General features: G+C 43.2%; 1 protein-coding gene across 1 annotated transcript in view; it reads left to right on the top strand.

Moving 5' to 3' along the window:
- LOC109755158 (MADS-box transcription factor 51) overlaps positions 1-8,843 on the top strand; it is a 34,400-nt gene extending 25,557 nt beyond the window's left edge. The window contains exons 3-6 of the mRNA XM_020314043.4: positions 7,707-7,768; positions 7,858-7,945; positions 8,089-8,130; positions 8,341-8,843. Coding sequence (XP_020169632.1) covers positions 7,707-7,768; positions 7,858-7,945; positions 8,089-8,130; positions 8,341-8,409 — 261 coding nt within the window. The 3' untranslated portion in view covers positions 8,410-8,843. The remainder of the gene's footprint in view (positions 1-7,706; positions 7,769-7,857; positions 7,946-8,088; positions 8,131-8,340) is intronic.
- Positions 8,844-22,966: the final 14,123 nt, after the last annotated feature.

Here is a 22,966-nt window from a genome sequence, read left to right on the forward strand (position 1 = left end):
TTGAGACTAAGATATTCTTTCATCTTAATATCCTTAACTTACAACTCACTTACTTTGTAGTAATTTTCTTGTTAAACACTTTCTACTTGATCATATAATAAACAAGCTAATTTCTATGCTTCTAGGAGAAAAGATATATCAGAAGAAGTTCTTAGCTTCCAACTCTATTAGTTTTGTAATACCTTTCTTGATGAAAAGAAAAATTGCTATTTTCAAGGATAAAATAGATATGTCTAAAAGTGGTTGACATATCAATGATACACCTATAGTGACATACATCTTTTCTACGATGTATTGCCCAGATATCCTTCCTCACTAGTAAGGCCAAGCTCTTCTTATTAGCATTTTAGCAACACCCTTGAAAATGACGCGGTCTTCTGTATTTTGTAAATGTGTCCAATATTGAATATAAGAATGTGTCTCGAAAACTATGTTATGCGGGATTGCAATGATGTATCCCTCATGATACCTAGACAACAGAAGAACACCTTCTCCATGTATCTAGCCCGACCTCTACATGGCGAGGGGACGCAAAGAGGCATCAACAACTAGGGTTTTGTCTAACCATAGTTGTTCGATGGTCGACACAACAGATGTGTGTGAACAAAGTAGTGGATCATTTAATAAACAATAAAATTACTAAGCTTGAAGGATATACAATATATATGAGATAAAGTGGAAACATCCATGGTACACGTATGTTGACATCCATTGTGTCATATCATCTATTGTACAACTCATTGTCAAGATCTAGAATAATTCAAAGAGAATATCATATAGGAAGAAAATGAGTTAAACACACTTATCTGAAACCCCTTGTTCCCTATCAACTCGATGAGAAGCTGAGGGAAAAGACTATGAACAACTATCACATCTCAAATTTTACTATCATAAGCATTCTCAAAATTAACCACCAACCAAATGAATAAAAAACATTACCCAAAAGGGGACAAGTTGACCATCCCAACCATAAGATTCATATCCTTGAATCACCCGCATCCCACTAGCTTCACCAACACGGTATATGATTCATTGCATATAGTAAAAACAGCAATAGATCATCTCATCAGCATCTTACGATGATCCTTCACATGTATTTATCTTCTTTATTCCTCAAACCTATCGAATACTAAACAACAAGAAATCTGTGAGTTATCTCATGTGGAGATGTAATGACTTTCATTTCACGCAATGCATCATTAGGTGTAATTTGTAGATGGGCCAACATATAACTGATAGACAATCCATAAAGAAGCAATCTCCCTATGGAAAAAGGACATGTTGGGGGGATCTGTCCAAAGGTTTAGAGGGTTTTTAGATTTGATAGTTTAAGCACAAAAGGCTAGTTCATCCTTACACAATCAAGCATGTCGAATAAGTAGAGAAACAAAAATAGAACAACCTGCATGAATGTATGTTAGTAAGGTAGAATGTGCAAACATAGGTTGACATGATGATGTTGGTGATGTCCTACACCCACCTTGATGGAGGCTTCGAACCAACGGTTCCAGGATCACAAGGGTCCTGGTTGTGTCGCCCACCAAGCGGTCCACGGAGCACAACCAACCTATTCCACAATGGGTTGCACTTAGAAGCCTCACTAAAGGGTTGTTTAGATACCTAGATTTTAATTGATCGATTTGCCTAAACACAAATATGTTTGTAACTAACTAATTTTTTTGGTTATCATAACAAACTGAATGATAAGTAAATTTTAGTTTTCCTAAAACCAAAAACGACTTTATCGGAAAACTAGAATTAAACAGTTTTCTATAAACCCCTTAGCATATCTCTTGCAGCCATTCTCATCCAATCAAGATTATACACATACTTTTTCCTTACAAAATTATTGATAAAACTATTTTTCTAAAAAAATCCTACTGAGAGCATTTTATTAAAACTAGGCGCTAATTTTGGTTATCCAAATAACCACCAAGGGTAAATCTTCCTGAAGTTGGCAATCTCCGAGCCCATACAAACTGTCTAGTCCTTCACATGTAGAACTTTATAGGAACTCAAGTGACTCCTAGCCATCCGGGTTGCACTCACCATCCAAGAGTAACAAGCAAAGCAAAGTCACTGGATAAGAACTCCTTGAATGATCATCAATCAAACCTTCTCTCAAGAATCCAAGGATCTCTTTCTCACAAGGATAGGATTGTGGTGAAAGGAGATGAGCTTGAGGTGTAGGCATTTAGTAAAGGGGATTTCTTGGCCTTTAAAGAATCAAGAAATGAAAATGGAATCATCCAACACTTAATTATTTCTTTTTTCTTTCCTTGGATCTTGCTTCTCTATGTGATAGATGGATTGAGTGGAGGAAGTGGATGGTTGAGGTGGAACGAACAAGGGTGGATGAGATGGATGGACGGAGGCATGAAAAGGTATGAGAGGATATTCATAGAGAAGATCCAAAATCTGACCGTCACCCAAAAAGTAACTAGATTCAAAAGTATCGGAAGAAAACTTGTGGGACTACCGGCCAATTTTTAGGAACTAGATGAAATATAGTACTCTAGAGTACCGGTGAAATAATGACTGGTGGTTCCGAATGAAAAAAGTAGCAGCTTTTCTACAAAGATAGAATGATTCCGAAGTACCAGATAAAATTAATCGCTCAGTTGTACTATAGTAAACAAAGCAGTTCTAAGAATAAGAATTTGCAGAAAAGAAGTAAGACAAAACTCAGGAGTACTAGTCGAAAATGAGTTGCGGCACTGAAACTAAATTGTGACTAGCATAGGAGCAAACCGAAATGACTCGGAAGCGCTGAGGAAAAATGTTGTGCTTGGAAGTGCGATAGCAAACGTATAATGTTACGTTGGAATGGTTCGACGGTTATAGAATGAAAGAAACTGTGGTCCCAAACTGTTCAAATTGAGTTTGTTCTGGGGCAAAGAGAAACTCATACAAAGGAATGAATTGTTAAGCTTCATGCACTAGCCAACGCAACTAAAAGTCCGAACTGATGGAAAGGGCTAGGCAATCCACATATACACTTCAACACCCCCTCTCACATGTGACGCGGAAAGTCAACATGTGGATAGACTCAGAGGTATGGCTCAAGAGGCTCATACGTGGACACAAAGGGGGGCAGCAGCAATTTTTAAATAAATTGCGAAAGCCAGGACTTGAACTCAAGACCTTAGCTCTGATACCATGTTAAGCTTCATGCACTATCCAACGCAACCAAAAGTCCAAATTGATGGCAAGGGCTAGACAATCCACATATATTGTAACATCCCCTCTCACGTGTGATGGGGAAGACAAGTCCGAACTGATGGAAAGGGCTAGGCAATCCACATATACACTTTAACGTGAATAAGGTGTGAATTTTGTAGGATTGTGTCTTAGGATATGTTCTTGGAGTTAAGACCAAAGTACTTTACCTTCTCCTCTCTTCACATTATGGCCGTCCTACACTCAATGTGAATCTTGGATTGACTAAGAGCATGTAAAATACGTGCTAAGAGCTTTATGTAGACATCAAGTTGAAAAGTTGCAGGTAGGGTTCATCAATGATCTTCCACTTATAAAAAGGCATCATAAACCATAATATCACATGCTATACCAGAATAAACACAATGAAACATTAGTCTCTCAATTGTTTTGTCATAAATTAACAGAACCACTAGAGTATATAGAGATGCACTTTCAACATGCATCGACTATAACAATTGTACCAAATAGTTAGGAATCACGAAAGTGTAAAACAAGGTGCCCCTCCCCACAAAAAAGACCCTAGCAATGGTGTAGTCGAAACCAAATGGTAACAAGATTCCAGGTTGTCATGAAGAAACATAGGGAGATCCAACCATTTCTACTTTGCAACCGTCTTTGATGAGTAGAGCATTCAGGAAAAGTTTTCGTGTGAAAATTTGAATCAATGGGAATCTTAGCTTTGCAAATCTATTTAACACAAAAAGTCCCAACATTTTTATGCTCACTGGCGAACAAAGGATGATTCGGGTTACTATGCGGCCTGCCTCAGAGGCGACTGGCCGGAGTGGGAGGGAATTGTTCTGTTTTTGTTTACATTTGTTATCCCAGTAGAATTTTGTGTCCTGCTTACGGTGGCTAAGCGAAGGCACCCTAAAGTCATAATAATGTCCTTCCCGCCACTCCCCACTCCAGCGGTGCTTCCAACAATGACAGAAGGTCCATAAAGCTGTGGTAGCAGCGGATCCGATTGGATTGGGCAGTTTATTTAGATGAAGTGGGTGCTAGACCGCTGGTTCGAGCGACAGTGATGGTGGTTGTTTGGGTGGCGACCATGACTCGATGTTCGACCTCCATTATCTGGTGGAGGGATCTAGATCTGGAAGAAGTGCTCGAATCCCTCAGTCGGCATGCTTCTACAATTCTAGTGATGACTTTGATTCCAGGATGTAGGTTCAAAGGGGCTGAAGTGTCGATGACTTATCGTCCGCCTGAAAGAAGGTTTGACCAGCTCCTAGAGGGAGCAGCAGAGACGACGACGCGCCATCTACTCATTCCCGAGGTTGAAGACGATAGATTCCTCAGGGGCTCTCTTGTAATTTTTACTATTCACACGGTTGTTTCTGTAATGCTGGAATCTGAATAAACTGTGCCTCTTTCGCAAACAAAGATAAAAAAGCCCCTTTCCAAGCCATCTGTCAATTAGAGAGGTTTAGGCTGCTTTTGACATTGCAATGGATGATTATAATCCCGTTTTCCCAACTAGTTTTTGTCTATTTTAGTGTTTGTTTAGTCCGCTTTAGCCTATCTTTTTGGCTAATTTTCTATAGTAGATGATAAAATAAGCACAACACAACACAGTGGAGCAATCACAAATTGAGCCTTTCTTTTCGACGATGGGTGAATTTTATTGACTCAAAATGAAGCATAAAAGGGATACAAACACAATAAGCACACACCCGGCCTATGCATAATTAGGATCCACATATCCAACACCAACACACACATACACACAAAGAGTCATGAATGCAAATGCAAAATTCATACAAGATCGAATCTATGCCTAGGCAGATGGGGAAGAAGAAAAAGAAACTCTACAGGGATTAAACAACGATCGACAAACTCCTACAACACCCATATCTGCACCAATCATCTATTCACATCACGACAATGAGAGAGGTTCTCCAGTAGCATTGCCTCCAAGAAGGGAACGACACTCAAGCATCGCTGTCACTGGATCCAACCACCAATGATGAGATCCTGGGTTTCACCTTGAAGATAAAGTCCGAGCAAACCTTAGCAATGCCTTCAACAAGGTAATGACGAGAAAACACCACCATTGCCAGGTATAACCAACTACGGTCACATCTAGGGTTTTCACCTCGAAGCTTGAGACTGGGTACTCAAGAAGCATGACCAAATCAAAATCATCATGTGTTGTCGCCACCACTTTCCACGATACTAGCAGCTACATGTGTAGCACGGTCTCGACGTGAGGCGCTACACGAGTATCGACCATGCCCGCAAAAACAGACAATCAAACTGCTACAAGTGCTAGGAGACACGAAAGGCTCAGTACAGCGAAGGTCATTATCATAAGTTTGAAGAAGATTGGCGGGTGAGGAAGGTCATCGGCACTGCGAAAATCCCAATCCGGGACACTCCGGCAATCGCACATTGTCCTCCTGCTCCTTCATCCTCGTCTGTGGGGCGGAATTGGTTAGCAAAACGTACTCGTCGTTGCTGGGGGATATGAAGGCCCAAGACCCTCGGACATATTACGAGAACGTCCTAGTAGCACAGGACCACATCGCCATCTGAGCATCCGAGCGGAGGGTAGCCTTATTGGAACGCAGAAGGAGGCCGCTGCCTCCTCCGTACTTGTAGATGGGATCGCGACCACCGGCGCCTTGCCACCGGGACTAGGATTGAAGATTACTACTCCAACGCCATCACCGTACGGTCCAACTGCACTCAAGGCTCTCTTGGATACCGTCGGGGCACCGTCCAACAGCAATACCCGATCGTCCGGGTGTATTGATCAAGTCAACCATGGATCATTGAGTGGGGTGCCAATCATGGAGTATGGGCCTATCATCAGAGACCTATACAAACGACACAACAAGAAGAATGGTGGCAAGCCCTTCACATTGCACCATGACAAGAACTAGTTGGCAATGAGAAATGAATCCAGAGGAACTTTGAGACCATGCCGAAGAGGCCATGGATTACCATATCCGTCGAAGCTGATGACGAGGAGGATGAACACCCTTTCAGGAGGCAGGACGGTAATTAACAAGATTGCAAAAGAGAGGAAGAAGCATGGAGGCGTCGACGCCTACAAAGAGGATCTTGATGCTATGATTGAGAGCAAGAAAGCACTGGCAGCCAAACGCAAAGAAGACAGGACGACGAAGCGGAACGAACTCAAGTGCTTGGAGGACGAGAAGTGGAGGTCCAAGTTGGTGGCCGAAGAGAGGAAGGTGAAGGAGGAGTGTAGGATTGCACTCAAGGAGGAAAGGCTTGCAAAAGATAAGAAGGCCGAAGAGAGGGTTATCATGTTCATGGACCCTAACGCGATGGATGCCACGGCAAGGAAGTATTGGGAACTCACTCGTTTAGAGATCATAGCCCAATCGGAGGCCTCTCGTGGGGGTGATGATGGTGGCCATGGGGGTGATGGTGGTGTCTATGGAGGTGATGATGGTGGTGGCCGTGGGGGTGGTGATGTTTTCTTTGGAGATGATGAGCACGAGAGTGCTTTGAACGTTCAGCCGAAACATGCCTTTGGTAGGGCTGAATCCACGACATAAGACATGCAATGTTGTGGTGATTTTGGATCAAACTTGACCGATGTGGTGCCTTTTGGATGAACTTTGTGCATGTTTTAATTTGAATTTCTTGATGATATGAACTATATGCATGTTTATATGGTCGATTTGTCGTGTACGTGAATTTGAATCGTTCGAATGCTTGATGAATTATTGTGCAATTCTTTGAAATGTATGTGATAAAGGCTGGAAGAATTTGTCAATTTTTTTAGGGAGTTAAATATAGGGGTTCAGCTAGGTTCCGCAACCTTTAGCGGAGCAAATTCTGAAGGAGTTAAGTATACAGAGGCATATAAGGAGTTAAGATATAAGGAATCCGCTAGAGATGCTCTTAGTGGTAAAAACACTGTTTTGTTTAGGGCCCAAATGATACTATTCTAATTCTAAGGAATGATTTTCAGACCAAGAACAGCCTCTCCCAATCATTCTCCAATAGTTAAGTTGTTGGTAGCAGATGACCATCTTCCAAAGTGAAACTAAACCCAGGTGTAAAGAAAGAAACAGTCAATACAGATATTTGACAAGGAAGACGTCACATAAAAGTTTCTCTTTTAAGCCAAGTATCGTCCCAGGAGAATGGGCTTCCTGTTTTAATCCTAGATCCTGTTTCTAGCTTCAATTAAGCACTTGACAAAGGAAACACGACTGTAGAAATAAAAAGTGTATGATGGAGATGACATTTATCAGCGATTGAAAGCAATCTCGAAGTAAACAGCTTGCGTTCAAATTTTCGGGTTTGAATTCAATCTTTGATAGGTCCATTTTGTTGGCTAATTAGGTATATAACCAGCTGCGGTAGAGAATTAATGCTGGTAAAGTTGGTAAGCATGCATCGGAGATTTAGTTCCAACTTCATACCTGTACTGTTGCAATGGATTTATTCATGCTTGGTTTCTGTAGCAAGTTACTAACCGGTTCTTTCGATTCTTTGGACAGCTTGATCTGAACGAGCAGTCAGCTCCGGAGTCAGTATCTGAACTAAATAGCTTCGCCCAAATGTAATTACTCATCCATCACACATCCATACACTGATCGACGCTGTGCCTAAGATTATATATTTCGCATTACACACACTGTCTAATTTCAGGGCCTTGGAACTAGATGTTAAAGAGATGAGCATTGCTGAGCTAACCCGCTTTGAGGAAATTGTTACAGAAGCATTGGCAGCTGTTAAGGTCAGCTAGTTTTTTTATCTCCAGAACATTCTAGCGTACATTTGAAGTTCACCTGCATAACAATTTCATTTGCAATGTTAATGATGGTGCACGTATATATACAAAAATGTTTGAGAGCTGCTTATTTTTTTGTGTGTGTGCAGAGCATCCGTATTATGAAGGTGGCTGAGCTCACCCAAACTGAGGTTAGTTTGAGAATGCTGAAGCTCCAGTATTTTGTTTTTCTCTAATGCAACTAAAGTTCCAGTATTTTTTTTTGAAAAAAAAGAAGAAGAAGAAGAAAAAAGTTTCAGTATTGATGGATGAACATAGTAAACATATCAATTGTTCATTCACAGTTAGTCTTCATACATTGGTTAAATTACTTTATATTCTTGTTGTTCTTCTGTTCATAGGCGAGATTAAAGAGAGATCCACAGAAGAAAGGGGACAACTGGTCGGGCCAAGAGTCGGGAAAAGAGTGAGGCTGTGAGAACGTTCTGGGAAGGGGAGGGTATATACGTAGGCAGTCTACATCTGCATCCAGACGTTCAGAACCTGCAGCCAATGTTCATGCTTGCAATAGCCGACTCGGTTTATTGCCTAAGATTAGAATGACCTCCTCAGGAAAGAAGCAGCGGGAGCTCTGCTAGTCTGCTATATATCGCCTAAGAACACCGAGCTCAAGTATCTTGTATCAAATTCAAATACGCCTTTCTTACGATACAGCCGGGGCTCTGCTATTTATTGCCATAAGAGCAATTCGAGAATCATCATGTATTGTTGTATTGTATCGAACATTTGTTTTCGTTCCGTCCATGTACATGATTGTACTTGCATTCGTTTGCATGAGCTCGAGTTCATATGGTGTAAATCCTGGCAAAATATTAGTAAGAAGAAATGAATTATCTGACGAAAAGTTGGTAGTTGCTTCCACCCCTTCCACCGATTCATGTCCTTTCTTACCGGCGTTTTTTTTTCTGTGCACTCCCCCACCGGTTTTTCCACGCTCATGCGTCCTACGATCTCTTCCGCGGTGTCCATCCATCCTTCAGCAGTTCAGCAGATCTATTTCCTTCCTCCGAGTCCTGATCCCGAACAAACCGCGCGCCTTCCAACCTGCCGCCGCACGCCCGCACCTCCGCGACCTCCTCTCTCACCTAGCCCCACGATCACCTCTGTCTTTTTCTCCCTGCTCCCACGGCGCCCACCGCGCCTCAAGGGAACGGACATGTGCTCGACTTCCTCATGGGGCTCAACGCCTGCAGCGGGTGCGCCCGGGCTCGCTGCCCCCTTCCCCTGTACGCCACGGCCTGCACCGCCGTGAGCGCGACGTGTAGTGTGCAGCTCTAGGGTGATGAAGGCGGTGCGGAGGAAGAGCCGGAAGGTCGTGGGAAAGGTTGCGTTGGGGGAGATAGCCGTGCTACGCCGGATGTACTGAGACATGGAGCAGTTCGGCACCAAGGGTTTCAGTTGGCGAGGAAGGGGGACGTCAGGACGTACGAGGACACGGGCCTTACACGGTGCCCATAGACCTGGCAGCCTGGGCCAGCCCAGCCCACCCCATATGCCCATGACAGCATGGGCATACGGGGCGGGCCGGGCGCCCTTATATCTCGCCTTCAGCGAGTCTCACTTCCGACTCGCTGAAGGGGGCGAGCGAGGTGGGCTGGCCCACGAGCGCAGGAGGCCACAGCCTGTTTTTTTATGTTTTCGTTTTTTCTTAAATTGTATTTTTGTTTATACTATAAAATATTCTTGTTTATGCTGTAAACCAAGCATTTAGAAAATTTTGAACAAATATGAGAAAAATGTTGAACAAGTATTTGACAAAAATATTAATCAAGCATTCAGAAAATGTTGAACAAATATTTGAAAAATGGTAAACAAGCATTTGAAAAATCATGAACAAGTATTTGAATTTTTTTAATTAAGCATTCAAAAAATGCTGAACAAGTATTTGAAAAATGTTAATCAAGCATTCGAAAAGTGTTGAATGTGTATCGAAAAATGTTGATAATGCATTAAACATGAAAAAAATCATGTATATAAAAATGTTAATCAAGACTTTGAAAAATGTTGAACAAGATTTAAAGTTGTTAAATAAGCATTTAGGAAATGTCAAAAATGTGTATAGAAATAATGTTGACGATGTATTAAAAATGATGATTTTTTATCGTGTATATAAAAATGTGAATCAAGCATTTAAAAAAACACATTGAACAAGTGTTTGAAAAGTGTTGAATGTGTATAGAAAATGTTAAATCTTTTTAGTTAAAACTGTTACTCAAGCATTTGGAAAAAGTTTAAAAGTATTTATAGAAAAAATGTTGATCAAGTATTCAAATAATGTTAGTCTTGTATTTGAAAAATGTTAATCAAGCATTTGAAAAATGTTAAAAATATGTATTAAGAAAAGTAGACCAGGTATTAAAACATGTTAAATTTGTATAGAAAAATGTTAAATGTGTATTAGAACAATGTTGTTTACATATACAAAAAATGTAGAATGAAAAACAAAAGGAAGCCAAAAAATGAAAACCCAAGAAGAAACAAAATAAATCAACGAATGAAGAAAATGAAGAAAAAAATGCAAAAGGAATGAAAAAACCCCGGAAAAACCAGTGAAATACAGCTTGTTCCGCCTAAAGTAGGCCGGACCCAACTAGCTAATCATGAAACGAACGGCGAGCCGAGTGGCTAGGATAGATCCCTTGGTGCCCCCCATTTATTCCTGATTTTTTAAGTATGTGCACGCTATATGGGCCTGCCCGATACTGTTCTCGCTCGACGGGAGAGAACCTTCGGTCTTGCTTACTGCGAGACATAGCTCTCGTGACATGGAAGTAGCTCTTGCGCGAAAGAATCCCCTCTTCTGTCGTTTCTAGTTGGCCCGTTTTCTGTGAGTTGTTCGTTGGTTTTAGTCTTGTTTTCTTTCTTTTCATTTCATGATTTTCTTTGGTTTTGTGTTTTCTTTGTTTTTGGTTGATCTTATTCGCTCTTTTCTCAGGTTTCATGGATTTTTTTATTTTCTCTCATTTTCTTTGTTTTCTTACATTTTGTTTGCTTCTTTCTCCATTTTCAATGTTTTTTTCGTTTGTTTACTATTTTCCTTCCATTTTTATTTCTTTTTTATTTTTCATTTATTTCTTTGTTTCTTCCTCGGTTTTCACCGCATTCATTCTTCTACACTAGTTTCATTGGTCTTCATTTTTTTTGTTTTGTTGATTTTTTTCTCTTAACATGAATATTTTTTATACCCGTTTGACATTTTTTCAAGTATATGAAAAAAATCATATACATCTGAAACATTTTCCCCATACATGCTTGAATATGTTTTCAAATACATGATTAACATTTTTTGAAACGCATATTTTGATTTCAACTTTTTACATGCATATTCAACATTTTCCGTATATATATGGAATTTTTTTACATACATATTTAAAGTTTTCCAAATGCATGATCCACATTTTTTAAAATTTATAGTTTTCTGTCTCTACCTATTTTCATACACATTGTACATGTTTTTATCCACCAGGGCCATTTTATATATACATGTTTAACATTTCCCAATTATATATTTACAAATTTTTAAAGTTATATTTTCCTACCTACTCTTTCCATAAACATTGTACAACTTTTTTTTATACATCAGTAACATTTTTTATAGGAACATTCACATTTGTGCCCCTAACTCAAACCCACTACTCAGATTTGCCCATAATTTCGAAGCACGCTCAAATTTGCCCCGTTGCAGTTAGATGCACTTATAAAAATGCCCCTTCATGCCGTTACCGTCCTGTCAAAGGGCCTTGAACATTTTCTAGGCGTTTGCTGGACATTTTTGCCCATGAAAAAAATATTGAAAAAGAGAGGAGAGAGGGCGCGCTTACCTTTTGGCCCAGGACGGCCCAACCAGCGTAGCCTGTTGGCTAGTCATCTCCTTCCTCTGACAAGGCCGAGGGCATGTTACCCGCGTACTCACCCGAGGCGCCGTTCCCGTGGCCAACGTCGCTGAGAAGCCAAACCATCATGTCTCCGAGCCCCGCCATCAAGCTAAGAATCACCACGCCGACGATAGTGACCTCGGGTGCCCTGCAATTCCGCAACCGACGCCATCTCCGCCGCATCTGTCAGCCGGCTGTCGTCTTTGATTCACCGTCGTCTGAGACCCCTCGCCACGACGCCTCGCTCCAGCGGTCGTAGACGAGTTCAGCCGCTATCGGCCCTTGCCAGCCCCTTCTTCCACTCTGGAATACTCGCGATGGTCCCCTGATTCCGATGCACCTCTATCCCCTCTTCCCCGTGCCTTCTAGCCCCTCTACTACCAAGCTTCAAACGGCGCCGCCGCTAGTCTCAGCCATAGCCAACACTCCATCCGTCCCCGCTTGCCCTGCCACTTCCATTAGATGCGGAGCAAGCCCAGGTGCGCATAGGACGAAATTACCCGCCATTTTGGTCGCCGGACAGAGCTCCATGCCCTTTGTCGTGGCTCACCGGTGGTTTGATTAGGATAGTGAGCTTCCTATGACATGTGGGTCACATTAATTAGTTTAGCCCTAATCCTACCTAGTATTAACAATATGCTTATTAATGAGACCAATCCGTGCGCCTTAACAGTTAACAAAAGTGCTAAATCATTTTAGAAAAAATAACTAGACACTTACATGTGGGGTCCACAGGTAAGTAAGAGAGAGGGTTTTTTTGCTTTTATTCTTCAGTGGGCGCACATGTAAGTGAGTGAGAGGGTACATAGGTTTTTTTTATTTTTCTTCAATGGGTCCCACTTGTAAGTGACTGAAGGAAATATGCCCTAGAGGCAATGATAAAGTTGTTATTTTATATGTCCATATATCATGATAAATGTTTATTATTCATGCTAGAATTGTATTAACCAGAAACTTGATACATGTGTGGATACATAGACAAAACACCGTGTCCCTAGTAAGCCTCTACTAGACTAGCTCGTTAACCAAAGATGGTTAAGTTTCCTAACCATAGACATGTGTTGTCATTTGATAACGGGATCACATCATTAGGAGAATGATGTGATGGACAAGACCCACCCGTTAGCTTAGCATATTGATCGTTCAGTTTTATTGCTATTGCTTTCTTCATGTCAGATACATATTCCTTCGACTATGAGATTATGCAACTCCCGGATACCGGAGGAATGCCTTGTGTGCTATCAAACGTCACAACGTAACTGGGTGATTATAAATATGCTCTACAGGTATCTCTGAAGGTGTTTGTTGGGTTGGCATAGATCGAGATTAGGATTTGTCACTCCGAGTATCGGAGAGGTATCTCTGGGCCCTCTCGGTAATGCACATCATAAGAAGCCTTGCAAGCAATGTGAGTAATGAGTTAGTTGCGGGATGATGTATTACGGAATGAGTAAATAGACTTGCCGGTAACGAGATTGAACCAGGTATAAAGATACCGATGATCGAATCTCGGGCAAGTAACATACCTATGACAAAGGGAATAACGTATGTTGTGATTACTGTTGGGGATATTACTACTGGGCACTAACCGGCCAGGAGAGGCCGGGTTATCCCCATAATGAGTTATTATATTTGAAGCCCATGAAGACAAGGATTGTGGCGCTTTATGAAGGCCCAGGGCCCAAAGGCGGATTAAGTCCTGTAGACATAAACCGACATTAGTATGTAAACTTGTGTTGTAAGATAGGAAGAGTAGAGTTCGGGCCGGACACGTTTATGAGCCGGCTTGGGATTCTGTAAACCGACGGGCGTCAACCCATGTATATAAGGGGACGACCCGGCGGCGGTTTAAGGACAACAAACAACAACTCGAGAGCCAGGCATAGCGGATTCACTCCTTGGTCATCGAAACCCTAGCAATTCCACGACAACTGGATTAGGCCTTTACCTTCACCGCAAGGGGCCGAACCAGTATAAACTCTTTGCGTCCTTTGTCCGCTTTAACCCCTTTAAGCTAACCCGTCGCGATGGCTCCACGACTAAGTCCTTTCACTAGGCATCTGCCGTGAGAAAACCACGACAGTTGGCGCCCACCATGGGGCTATCGCACGATGGTTTCGAGTTCTTAGAGGGCAGCTTCGAAGGGCTCAAGGGATACGCCGTGGGCCAGATGACTAAGAGTCGTCGCGGCAAGCTTTACATCGACGATGCAGGCTGGGGCCCCGAGGCCGGCTCAATCGAGTACGGGTACCGGGTCCCCTTTGGCGGCATTCACGTTTTCATTGGCAAGATGGGCGAACCGGGCCCTGAGCCGGACATCTGCACCGACATCGTCGAAACGGCTCAGCGTGCGAGACCCGCCCGGGTTCAGCCTGCCATGAAACGTGCCTTCGTGGGAGTCATCCACGGAGCGGAATCTGAGGTCAGATCGGCATCTGGTGGTGAGACCGTCGTTTACTCTGATGACAAGTCATCGACCGGAGAGACCGAGTCATTGTACCAGTTGCAAGATGGCTGGATTGGGGGCTGTTCCGATGGCGACAGTATTCCGGACCCCTTCGATCCGCCAAGCCGGGTTGCGATCTTCATGGCCGGTACACAGTCAGCGCACCACTCTTCGACCGCAGTGGCGATGGTTTCCAGATCAGTAGCGGCGACAGCAGCCGGGGCAGGAGGCCATGTGCGACCGCCGACTCAGGTTTTATCAGACTTATTTGACGATTTGGCAACGCTGATGGCGGAAGTTAACCCGGCGAATCAAGAGGAACGTAATGTGGAAATCACGAAGGTGAAAGATCAGATAACTCAAGCCAAGGCAGACTTGGCGGCTGAGGATACCAGGATGGCTGCAGAACGAGCCGAGTTGGATGCACATACCGGCTTATGTTAGATCAGAGCGCGTCAAATGATGTCATGAGGAGAAGGTACCGATCTCATCTACCTCCGGTTTATGAGGCAAGAAATCTCTTTAACAAACCAGGAGCAGGAACCAGTAATCAGCCAGTGGTAAACCGGGCGGAGGCACCTGGAACAGGGACGCCGGTTCAGCCGTGCCCGATGGATCCGCCTCGTCAGAACAATGTCCTGCCACAGCACGTCCCAACACCACCGGGTCATTACTCTAACCCGTTGGATAACATTGTTGCCGCCGCTTCACGATTGGCAGCTCTCCCGATCGAAGGCGAGTCCCCAGTAGCGGTCGAGACACGACGGGCTAGAGAGCTCCTTCAGACAGCCTTGACTCAGCAGCAGGCTTATTCATACAGCCGCGAAAGGATTCATTCTACTCCCCGCCCGAGCCGGAGTTACAGCAGGCATATGGATGAACCGGCCGTGTCCAGCAGCGCGCGGAATCGTAATCCGCCTCGTGGTCATAACCCGGCAGGTGGCGGTGGTGATGCTCAGGATGTGGTGGATCATGCTAGGGCACGTCGAGAGGCCGAGTTAGCGGTGCAGCACGAAGCTCGCCAACTTACTCCGGTTCGTCCAACAACTTCGGTGGAACCAGGGGTTACCTCCAGTTCTTTGGGGGTGCCGTGTCTCATCCCAGCACTGCGCAACATACGGCTGCCCAAGGATTTCAAGGGCCCACGTAAAGTGCCAAATTACACTGCCGATTTATCCCCCGAGTCATGGGTTGAAAGCTATGAGATGGCAATGGAGATGCTGGATGTGGACGATGCGGCATGTGCTAAATACTTCACCATGATGTTGGAGGGAACAACTCGCACATGGTTGAAAAATCTGCCAGCTAACTCCATTGGGTCATGGGCCGAGTTAAGGGCCCTGTTTATCCAGAATTTCAAGGATACGTGCAAGCAGCCCATGTCAATTGTGGACTTAGCCACCTGTGTCCAGGAGGAAGGGGAGTCAACAACCCATTGGGTGTGCCGGGTTTCAGAAATATTGCATTCATCTGACCGCATCAACGCTGATACAACAGTTTTAACGTTGGAAGGCAACTGCCGGTTTGCACCCCTGAAGTTGAAGTTGGGACGGCTCAAACGTCACTGCAATGACATGGGGACACTTATGGCAGCTCTGGTGAAGTATGCCGACTCTGATAGTACCAAGGACCCCGAGTCTGACGATGATAAGACAGGGAAGGGAAAGAAGAGCGGCAGCACCAAAGGGCAGCAGCATAACCCGACGGGTCATGGAAACAGCGGTAAGCGTAAAGCAGATAACAGTCTAGATTTTGTGGCTAATATCAACACGCAGGATAATGGCCAGCGTCGTAAGGGTAAGCCACCCCCGCGCGATGGAGGATCAGGTCCCAATCCTGAGCGCCTGTCTCACCTGTTAAACCAGCCTTGCCCGAAGCACGGGTCGCGGGATAAGCCGACCACACACCTCTGGAAGGATTGTTATATTATGCGGGAGTTCAAAAATTCAGATTTTTTTGGTATGATCATGGACCGGGCGGCGGTTAAGGCCCGGATCTCATGGGCCGGGTTACGGTGGAGGCAGCTCCGGTTCAGGATTTCACGGTAATCAGAGCGGACATGGCAATCAAGGCAATCAGGGCAACCAAGGTGGTTATAATCATCAGGGGAGCCAGCAGCAACAGCAGCAGTCGGGTTACCAGAGCAACCCGAAGCAGTTGAATAGTGGGCAGTATCATGTCTTCACCACAAGCCTGTGCAAGCGCGATCAGAAGCTTCATAAAAGGGCAGTGGACTCCGTTGAACCGACGGTGCCCGTTACTTGCGCTGGTCTGAACAGCCCATTGTGTGGAGTCGAGAAGATCATCCACCTCGGGTTGATAATCCGGGTCATCTAGCATTGGTGGTAGCACCTCAGGTTGGAGGATATAAGTTCACCAAGGTACTCATGGATGGAGGGAGTAGTATCAATATCCTTTATTATGAAACCTTCCGTCGCATGGGGTTAACAGATAAAAATCTTAAACCGTCAAACACCATTTTTCATGGTGTGGTGCCTGGTAAATCGGCGTATCCAGTTGGTAAGATAGCTCTGGAGGTTTCTTTTGGAGATGAGCATGACTCGATATCAGAAACACTGACTTTCGAAGTGGTGAAGATCAAGAGCCCATATCATGCCCTGTTTGGACGGCCGGCTTATGCCAAGTTCATGGCAAGGCCCTGTTATGTTTATCTACAGCTCAAGATGCCGGGCCATAAGGGGACCATCACAGTGCATGGGAGCCGCAAGATCGCTTTAGAATGTGAAGAAGGTGATGCGGCATATGCTGGGTCGGTTTGTGCGACAGAGGAGTTGAAATTCTACAAAGACAATGTTGATCCGGTGGATATGACCTCTTTGAAGAAACCAACTACAGAGCATGATCCAGCCTTGAAGTTTAAATTGGCTGATGAGACTAAGATGGTTGATTTTGTTCCTGGCGATTCATCCCAGCAGTTTAGCATCAGCGCTAACTTGGATCCGAAATAGGAAAGCGCGCTCATTGAGTTCATCCCTGAGAACCGGGACATCTTTGCATGGAAACCCTCCGACATGCCAGGTGTGCCGAGGGAACTCGCTGAGCACACTCTTAATGTTGATCCCAAGTTTAAACCGGTCAAGCAGTTTCTCCGCCGCTTCAATGAAGAAAGGTGCAAGGCTATTGGTGAGGAGGTAGCCAGGCTCTTAGCGGCTGGGTTTATCATCGAAGTATTTCATCCTGAGTGGTTGGCTAATCCGGTGCTGGTACTTAAGAAGAACGACACTTGGCGTATGTGTGTGGATTACACCGATTTGAACAAGGCTTGTCCAGCAGATCCTTTTTCTCTCCCTCGTATTGATCTGATCATTGATGCTACGGCAGGTTGTGAGCGTTTGAGCTTTCTGGATGCATACTCTAGTCACCATCAGATCAAAATGGCAGTTAAGGACCAGGAGAAGACAGCTTTTATAACTCCCATTGGATCCTTCTGCTACGTGTCTATGCCTTTTGGGCTCAAGAGTGCCCAGGCGACTTATCAGCGCTGTGTGCAGAATTGTCTTCATAATCAGATCGGCCGCAATGTTCATGCTTATGTGGATGATATTGAGGTGAAATGCAGAAAGGAGGAGACATTGATAGATGACTTGAAGGAGACCTTTGATAACCTCCGGGTTTATAAAATGATGCTTAATCCGGCCAAGTGTGTCTTTGGTGTACCGGCAGGCAAACTCTTGGGCTTTCCGGTGTCTAACAGGGGCATTGAAGCTAACCCGGAGAAAATCAAGGCTATAACTTCTTTGGCTAAACCGAAGTGTATGAATGATGTTTAACGCCTGGCAGGTCAGATTGCAGCCTTGAGCCGGTTTATCAGTCGCCTTGGGGAGTGATGACCCACAAGTATAGGGGATCTATCGTAGTCCTTTTGATAAGTAAGAGTGTCGAACCCAACAAGGAGTAGAAGGAAATGATAAGCGGTTTTCAACAAGGTATTCTCTGCAAGCACTAAAATTATAGGTAACAGATAGTTTTGTGATAAGATAAATTGTAACGAGCAATAAGTAACAAAAGTAAATAAAGTGCAGCAAGGTGGCCCAGTCCTTTTTGTAGCAAAGGACAAGCCTGGACAAACTCTTATATAGAGAAAAGCGTTCCCGAGGACACATGTGAATTATCGTCAAGCTAGTTTTCATCACGTTCATATGATTCGCGTTCGGTACTTTGATAATTTGATATGTGGGTGGGCCGGTTCTGGGTGCTGTGCTTACTTGAAAAAGCATCCCACTTATGATTAACCCCTATTGAAAGCATCCGCAACTACAAAAGAAGTATTAAGGTAAACCTAACCATAGCATGAAACATGTGGATCCAAATCAGCACCTTATGAAGCAACACATAAACTAGGGTTTAAGCTTCTGTCACTCTAGCAACCCATCATCTACTTATTACTTCCCAATGCCTTCCTCTAGGCCCAAATAATGGTGAAGTGTCATGTAGTCGACGTTCACATAACACCACTAGAGGAGAGACAACATACATCTCATCAAAATATCGAACGAATACCAAATTCACATGACTACTAATAGCAAGACTTCTCCCATGTCCTCAGGAACAAACGTAACTACTCACAAAGCATATTCATGTTCATAATCTGAGGAGTATTAATATGCATATAGGATCTGAACATATGATCTTCCACCAAATAAACCAACTAGCACCAACTACAAGGAGTAATCAACACTACTAGCAACCTACAGGTACGAATCCCAGACTTAGAGACAAGAATTGGATACAAGAGATGAACTAGGGTTTGGGAGGAGATGGTGCTGGTGAAGATGTTGATGGAGATTGCCCTCTCCCAATGAGAGGAGCGTTGGTGATGACGACGGCGATGATGTCCCCCTCCCGGAGGGAAGTGTCCCCGGCAGAACAGCTCTGCCGGAGCCCTAGATTGGTTCGGCCAAGGTTCCGCCTCGTGGAGGCAGAGTCTCATCCCGAAAGCTTGCTTATGATTTTTCTTCGGACGAAAGACTTCATGTATCAGAAGATGGGCACCGGAGGGCCAACAGGGGGCCCACGAGGCAGGGTTGCGCGCCCAGGGGGGTAGGGCGTGCCCCCACCCTCGTGGCCAGGGTGTGGGCCCCCTCTGGTATTTCTTCCGCTCAGTATTTTTTATTATTTCCAAAAATAACTTTCGTGGAGTTTCAGGACTTTTGGAGTTGTGCAGAATAGGTCTCTAATATTTGCTCCTTTTCCAGCCCAGAATTCCAGCTGCCGGCATTCTCCCTCCTTATGTAAACCTTGTAAAATAAGAGAGAATAGGCGTAAGTATTGCGACATAATGTGTAATAACAGCCCATAATGCAATAAATATTGATATAAAAGCATGATGCAAAATGGACGTATCAACTCCCCCAAGCTTAGACCTCGCTTGTCCTCAAGCGGAAGCCGATAACGATAAATATGTCCACATGTTTAGAGGTAGAGGTGTCGATAAAATAAAATACGGACATGAGGGCATCATGATTATTCTCATAACAACAACATATATGGATAATGTCATATGATTTCTTATGCTTAAGTAATAATCTATTCACAATGCAAAGTATGAATCAGAAACATTATTGAGAACTAACAAACTATAATCTTAGTCGTTGAAGCAATTGCAATTTATCATAACATCAGAAAGAGTCTATGTCAGAGCTTTTTAGCAAGCCCAGATACTCAACTATCATTTAGTCTTTCACAATTGCTAACACTCACGTAATACTTGTGGTTACGAAGTTTTAATCGGACACAGAGAAAGATAGGGGCTTATAGTTTCGCCTCCCAACCTTTTACCTCAAGGGTAATGTCAACAATAATAGTTCATGCTAACTTACATCCAATTATATATATATATATATATATATATATATATATATATATATATATATCAGGATCTTTCCAACATACTATGCTTGCCAAAGGATAAAATGTAAAAAGGAAAGGTGAAGATCACCATGACTCTTGCATAAGGTAGAAGATAATAATAAAAGATAGGCCCTTCGCAGAGGGAAGCAGAGGTTGCCATGCACTTTCAAGGTTGGATGCACAAAATCTTAATGCGAGAGAACGTCACTTTATATTGCCACTTGTGATATAGACCTTTATTATGCAGTCCGTCGCTTTTATTTCTTCCACATCACAAGATCGTATAAAGCTTATTTCCTCCACACCAATCAATCATACATATTTAGAGAGAAATTTTTATTGCTTGCACCGATGACAACTTACTTGAAGGATCTTACTCAATCCATAGGTAGATATGGTGGACTCTCATGGCAAAACTGGGTTTAAGGGTTTTTGGAAGCACAAGTAGTATCTCTACTTGGTGCAAAGAATTTGGCTAGCATGAGCGGGAAAGGCAAGCTCAACATGTTGGATGATCCATGACAATATACTTTATCTCAGATATAAGAAAACATAACCCATTACGTTGTCTTCCTTGTCCAACATCAATTCTTTAGCATGTCATATTTTAATGAGTGCTCACAATCATAAAAGATGTCCAAGATAATATATTTATATGTGAAACCTCTATTTCTTTATTACTTCCTATTAATTGCAACGATGACCAAAGCTATGTTTGTCAACTCTCAACAATTTTTAATCATCATACTCTTTCTATGTGAAGTCATTACTCTCCATAAAATCAATATGATCTCTTTGTTTCTTTTTATTCTTTTCTCTTCTCTTTTATTCACTCAAGATCATGGCAAAATAATCAAGCCCTTGACTCAACACTAATCTTTATTATATATAGCTCATGGACTCGATTACATAAAGGGATCATAAAGCAAAACTCAAAACTAGATCATACCAAAACTTTATTCTACTAGATCAAGATATTACTAAAAGGATCAAACTAAGAAAAACGGTAAAGATAGAAGATGTGGTGGTGATACGATACCGGGGCACCTCCCCCAAGCTTGGCAGTTGCCAAGGGGAGTGCCCATACCCATGTGATTATATCTCCTTCTTTGTTGGTGAAGAAGATGATGGTTTAGTTGATGGCGTAGGCTTCTTCCTTAATTTGCGCTTGAGGACAGAATTTTGATCCCTCAGGTCATCAATCTCCTGCTCCAGGCTTAATATCTTTTTGCATAATTCCTGCTTGTTTTCCTGCAAGAGGCGAAAAGGGAAAAACTCGATCTTAAATTTCTGTGCTCTTTTAGGGAGGCTTGACTTTTTGAACTCCACATGCATGTCCCCAGGTTGAGGTAATGGGACATCATCTTCATCTGAGCTCGTCTCCTCCTTTCTCATGGGTTCATAGTCCTCTTCTTCTTCCGTAGTCCAACCACAATGCTCCACATCCCCATAGACCTTAAGATCTGCAAGGTAATCAGCCACATAGCTTTCTCCTTCCGAATCCTGGGACGACATGTTGCTCTAATCTGTAGCAGGACAGCTCGACAAAGACAGGAGATATTTGCGTGATACGGAGGTCAAAGCCTTCAGGAGATTATATAATGAATTTTTACCGACCAAAATACGTATCGTGCAAGAAAACAGAGTCCGGAGAGCGCACAAGGTGCCCACGAGGCAGGGGGGCGTGCCCAGGGGGGTAGGGCGCGCCCTCCACCCTCGTGGAGGCCTCGTGTCCTTCCCGGTCTACTTCTTATTTTTCTATTTTTTAAATATTCCAAAACGGAGAAAAATTGCCTTTAGAACTGTTTTGGAGTCGGTTTACTTACCGTACCACATACCTATTCATTTTCGGAGTCTGAAACGTTCCGGAAAGTGTCCCTTATGTATTCCTCCGGGGTTACGGTTTCAATAACATTGGTTTCAACATTTATGGGATTACATGAGATATAATGTTTGATTCTTTGACCGTTCACCACCTTCGGGTTTGTGCCTTCGAAGTTGTTGATTTTTATGGCACCAGAACAATAGACCTCCTCGATAACGTAAGGACCTTCCCATTTAGAGAGAAGTTTTCCTGCAAAATATCTCAAACGAGAGTTGTATAGCAATACATAATCACGTACATTAAACTCACGCTTTTGTATCCTTTTGTCATGCCATCTTTTAACTTTTTCTTTAAACAATTTGGCATTCTCATAGGCTTGGGTTCTCCATTCATCAAGTGAGCTAATGTCAAATAACCTCTTCTCACCGGCAAGTTTGAAATCATAATTGAGCTCTTTAATAGCCCAATATGCCTTATGTTCTAGTTCGAGAGGTAAGTGACATGATTTTCCATAAACCATTTTATACGGAGACATACCCATAGGATTTTTATATGCAGTTCTATAAGCCCATAATGCATCATCAAGTTTCTTGGACCAAATCTTTCTAGGTCTATTAACAGTCTTTTGCAAAATTAATTTGAGCTCTCCATTACTCAATTCTACTTGACCACTAGACTGCGGGTGATTAGGACATGCAATTCTATGATTAACATCATACTTAGCAAGCATTTTACGAAAAGCACCATGAATAAAATGTGAACCACCATCAGTCATTAAATATGTAGGGACTCCAAACCTCGGAAAAATAACTTCTTTAAGCATCTTAATAGAAGTGTTATGATCAGCACTACTAGTTGGAATAGCTTCTACCCACTTAGTAACGTAATCAACAGCAACTAAAATATGTGTGTCTCCATTGGAGGCAGGAAAAGGTCCCATATAATCAAAG

Source organism: Aegilops tauschii, chromosome 7 (assembly GCF_002575655.3).
Source record: "Aegilops tauschii subsp. strangulata cultivar AL8/78 chromosome 7, Aet v6.0, whole genome shotgun sequence".
NCBI lineage: Eukaryota > Viridiplantae > Streptophyta > Magnoliopsida > Poales > Poaceae > Aegilops > Aegilops tauschii.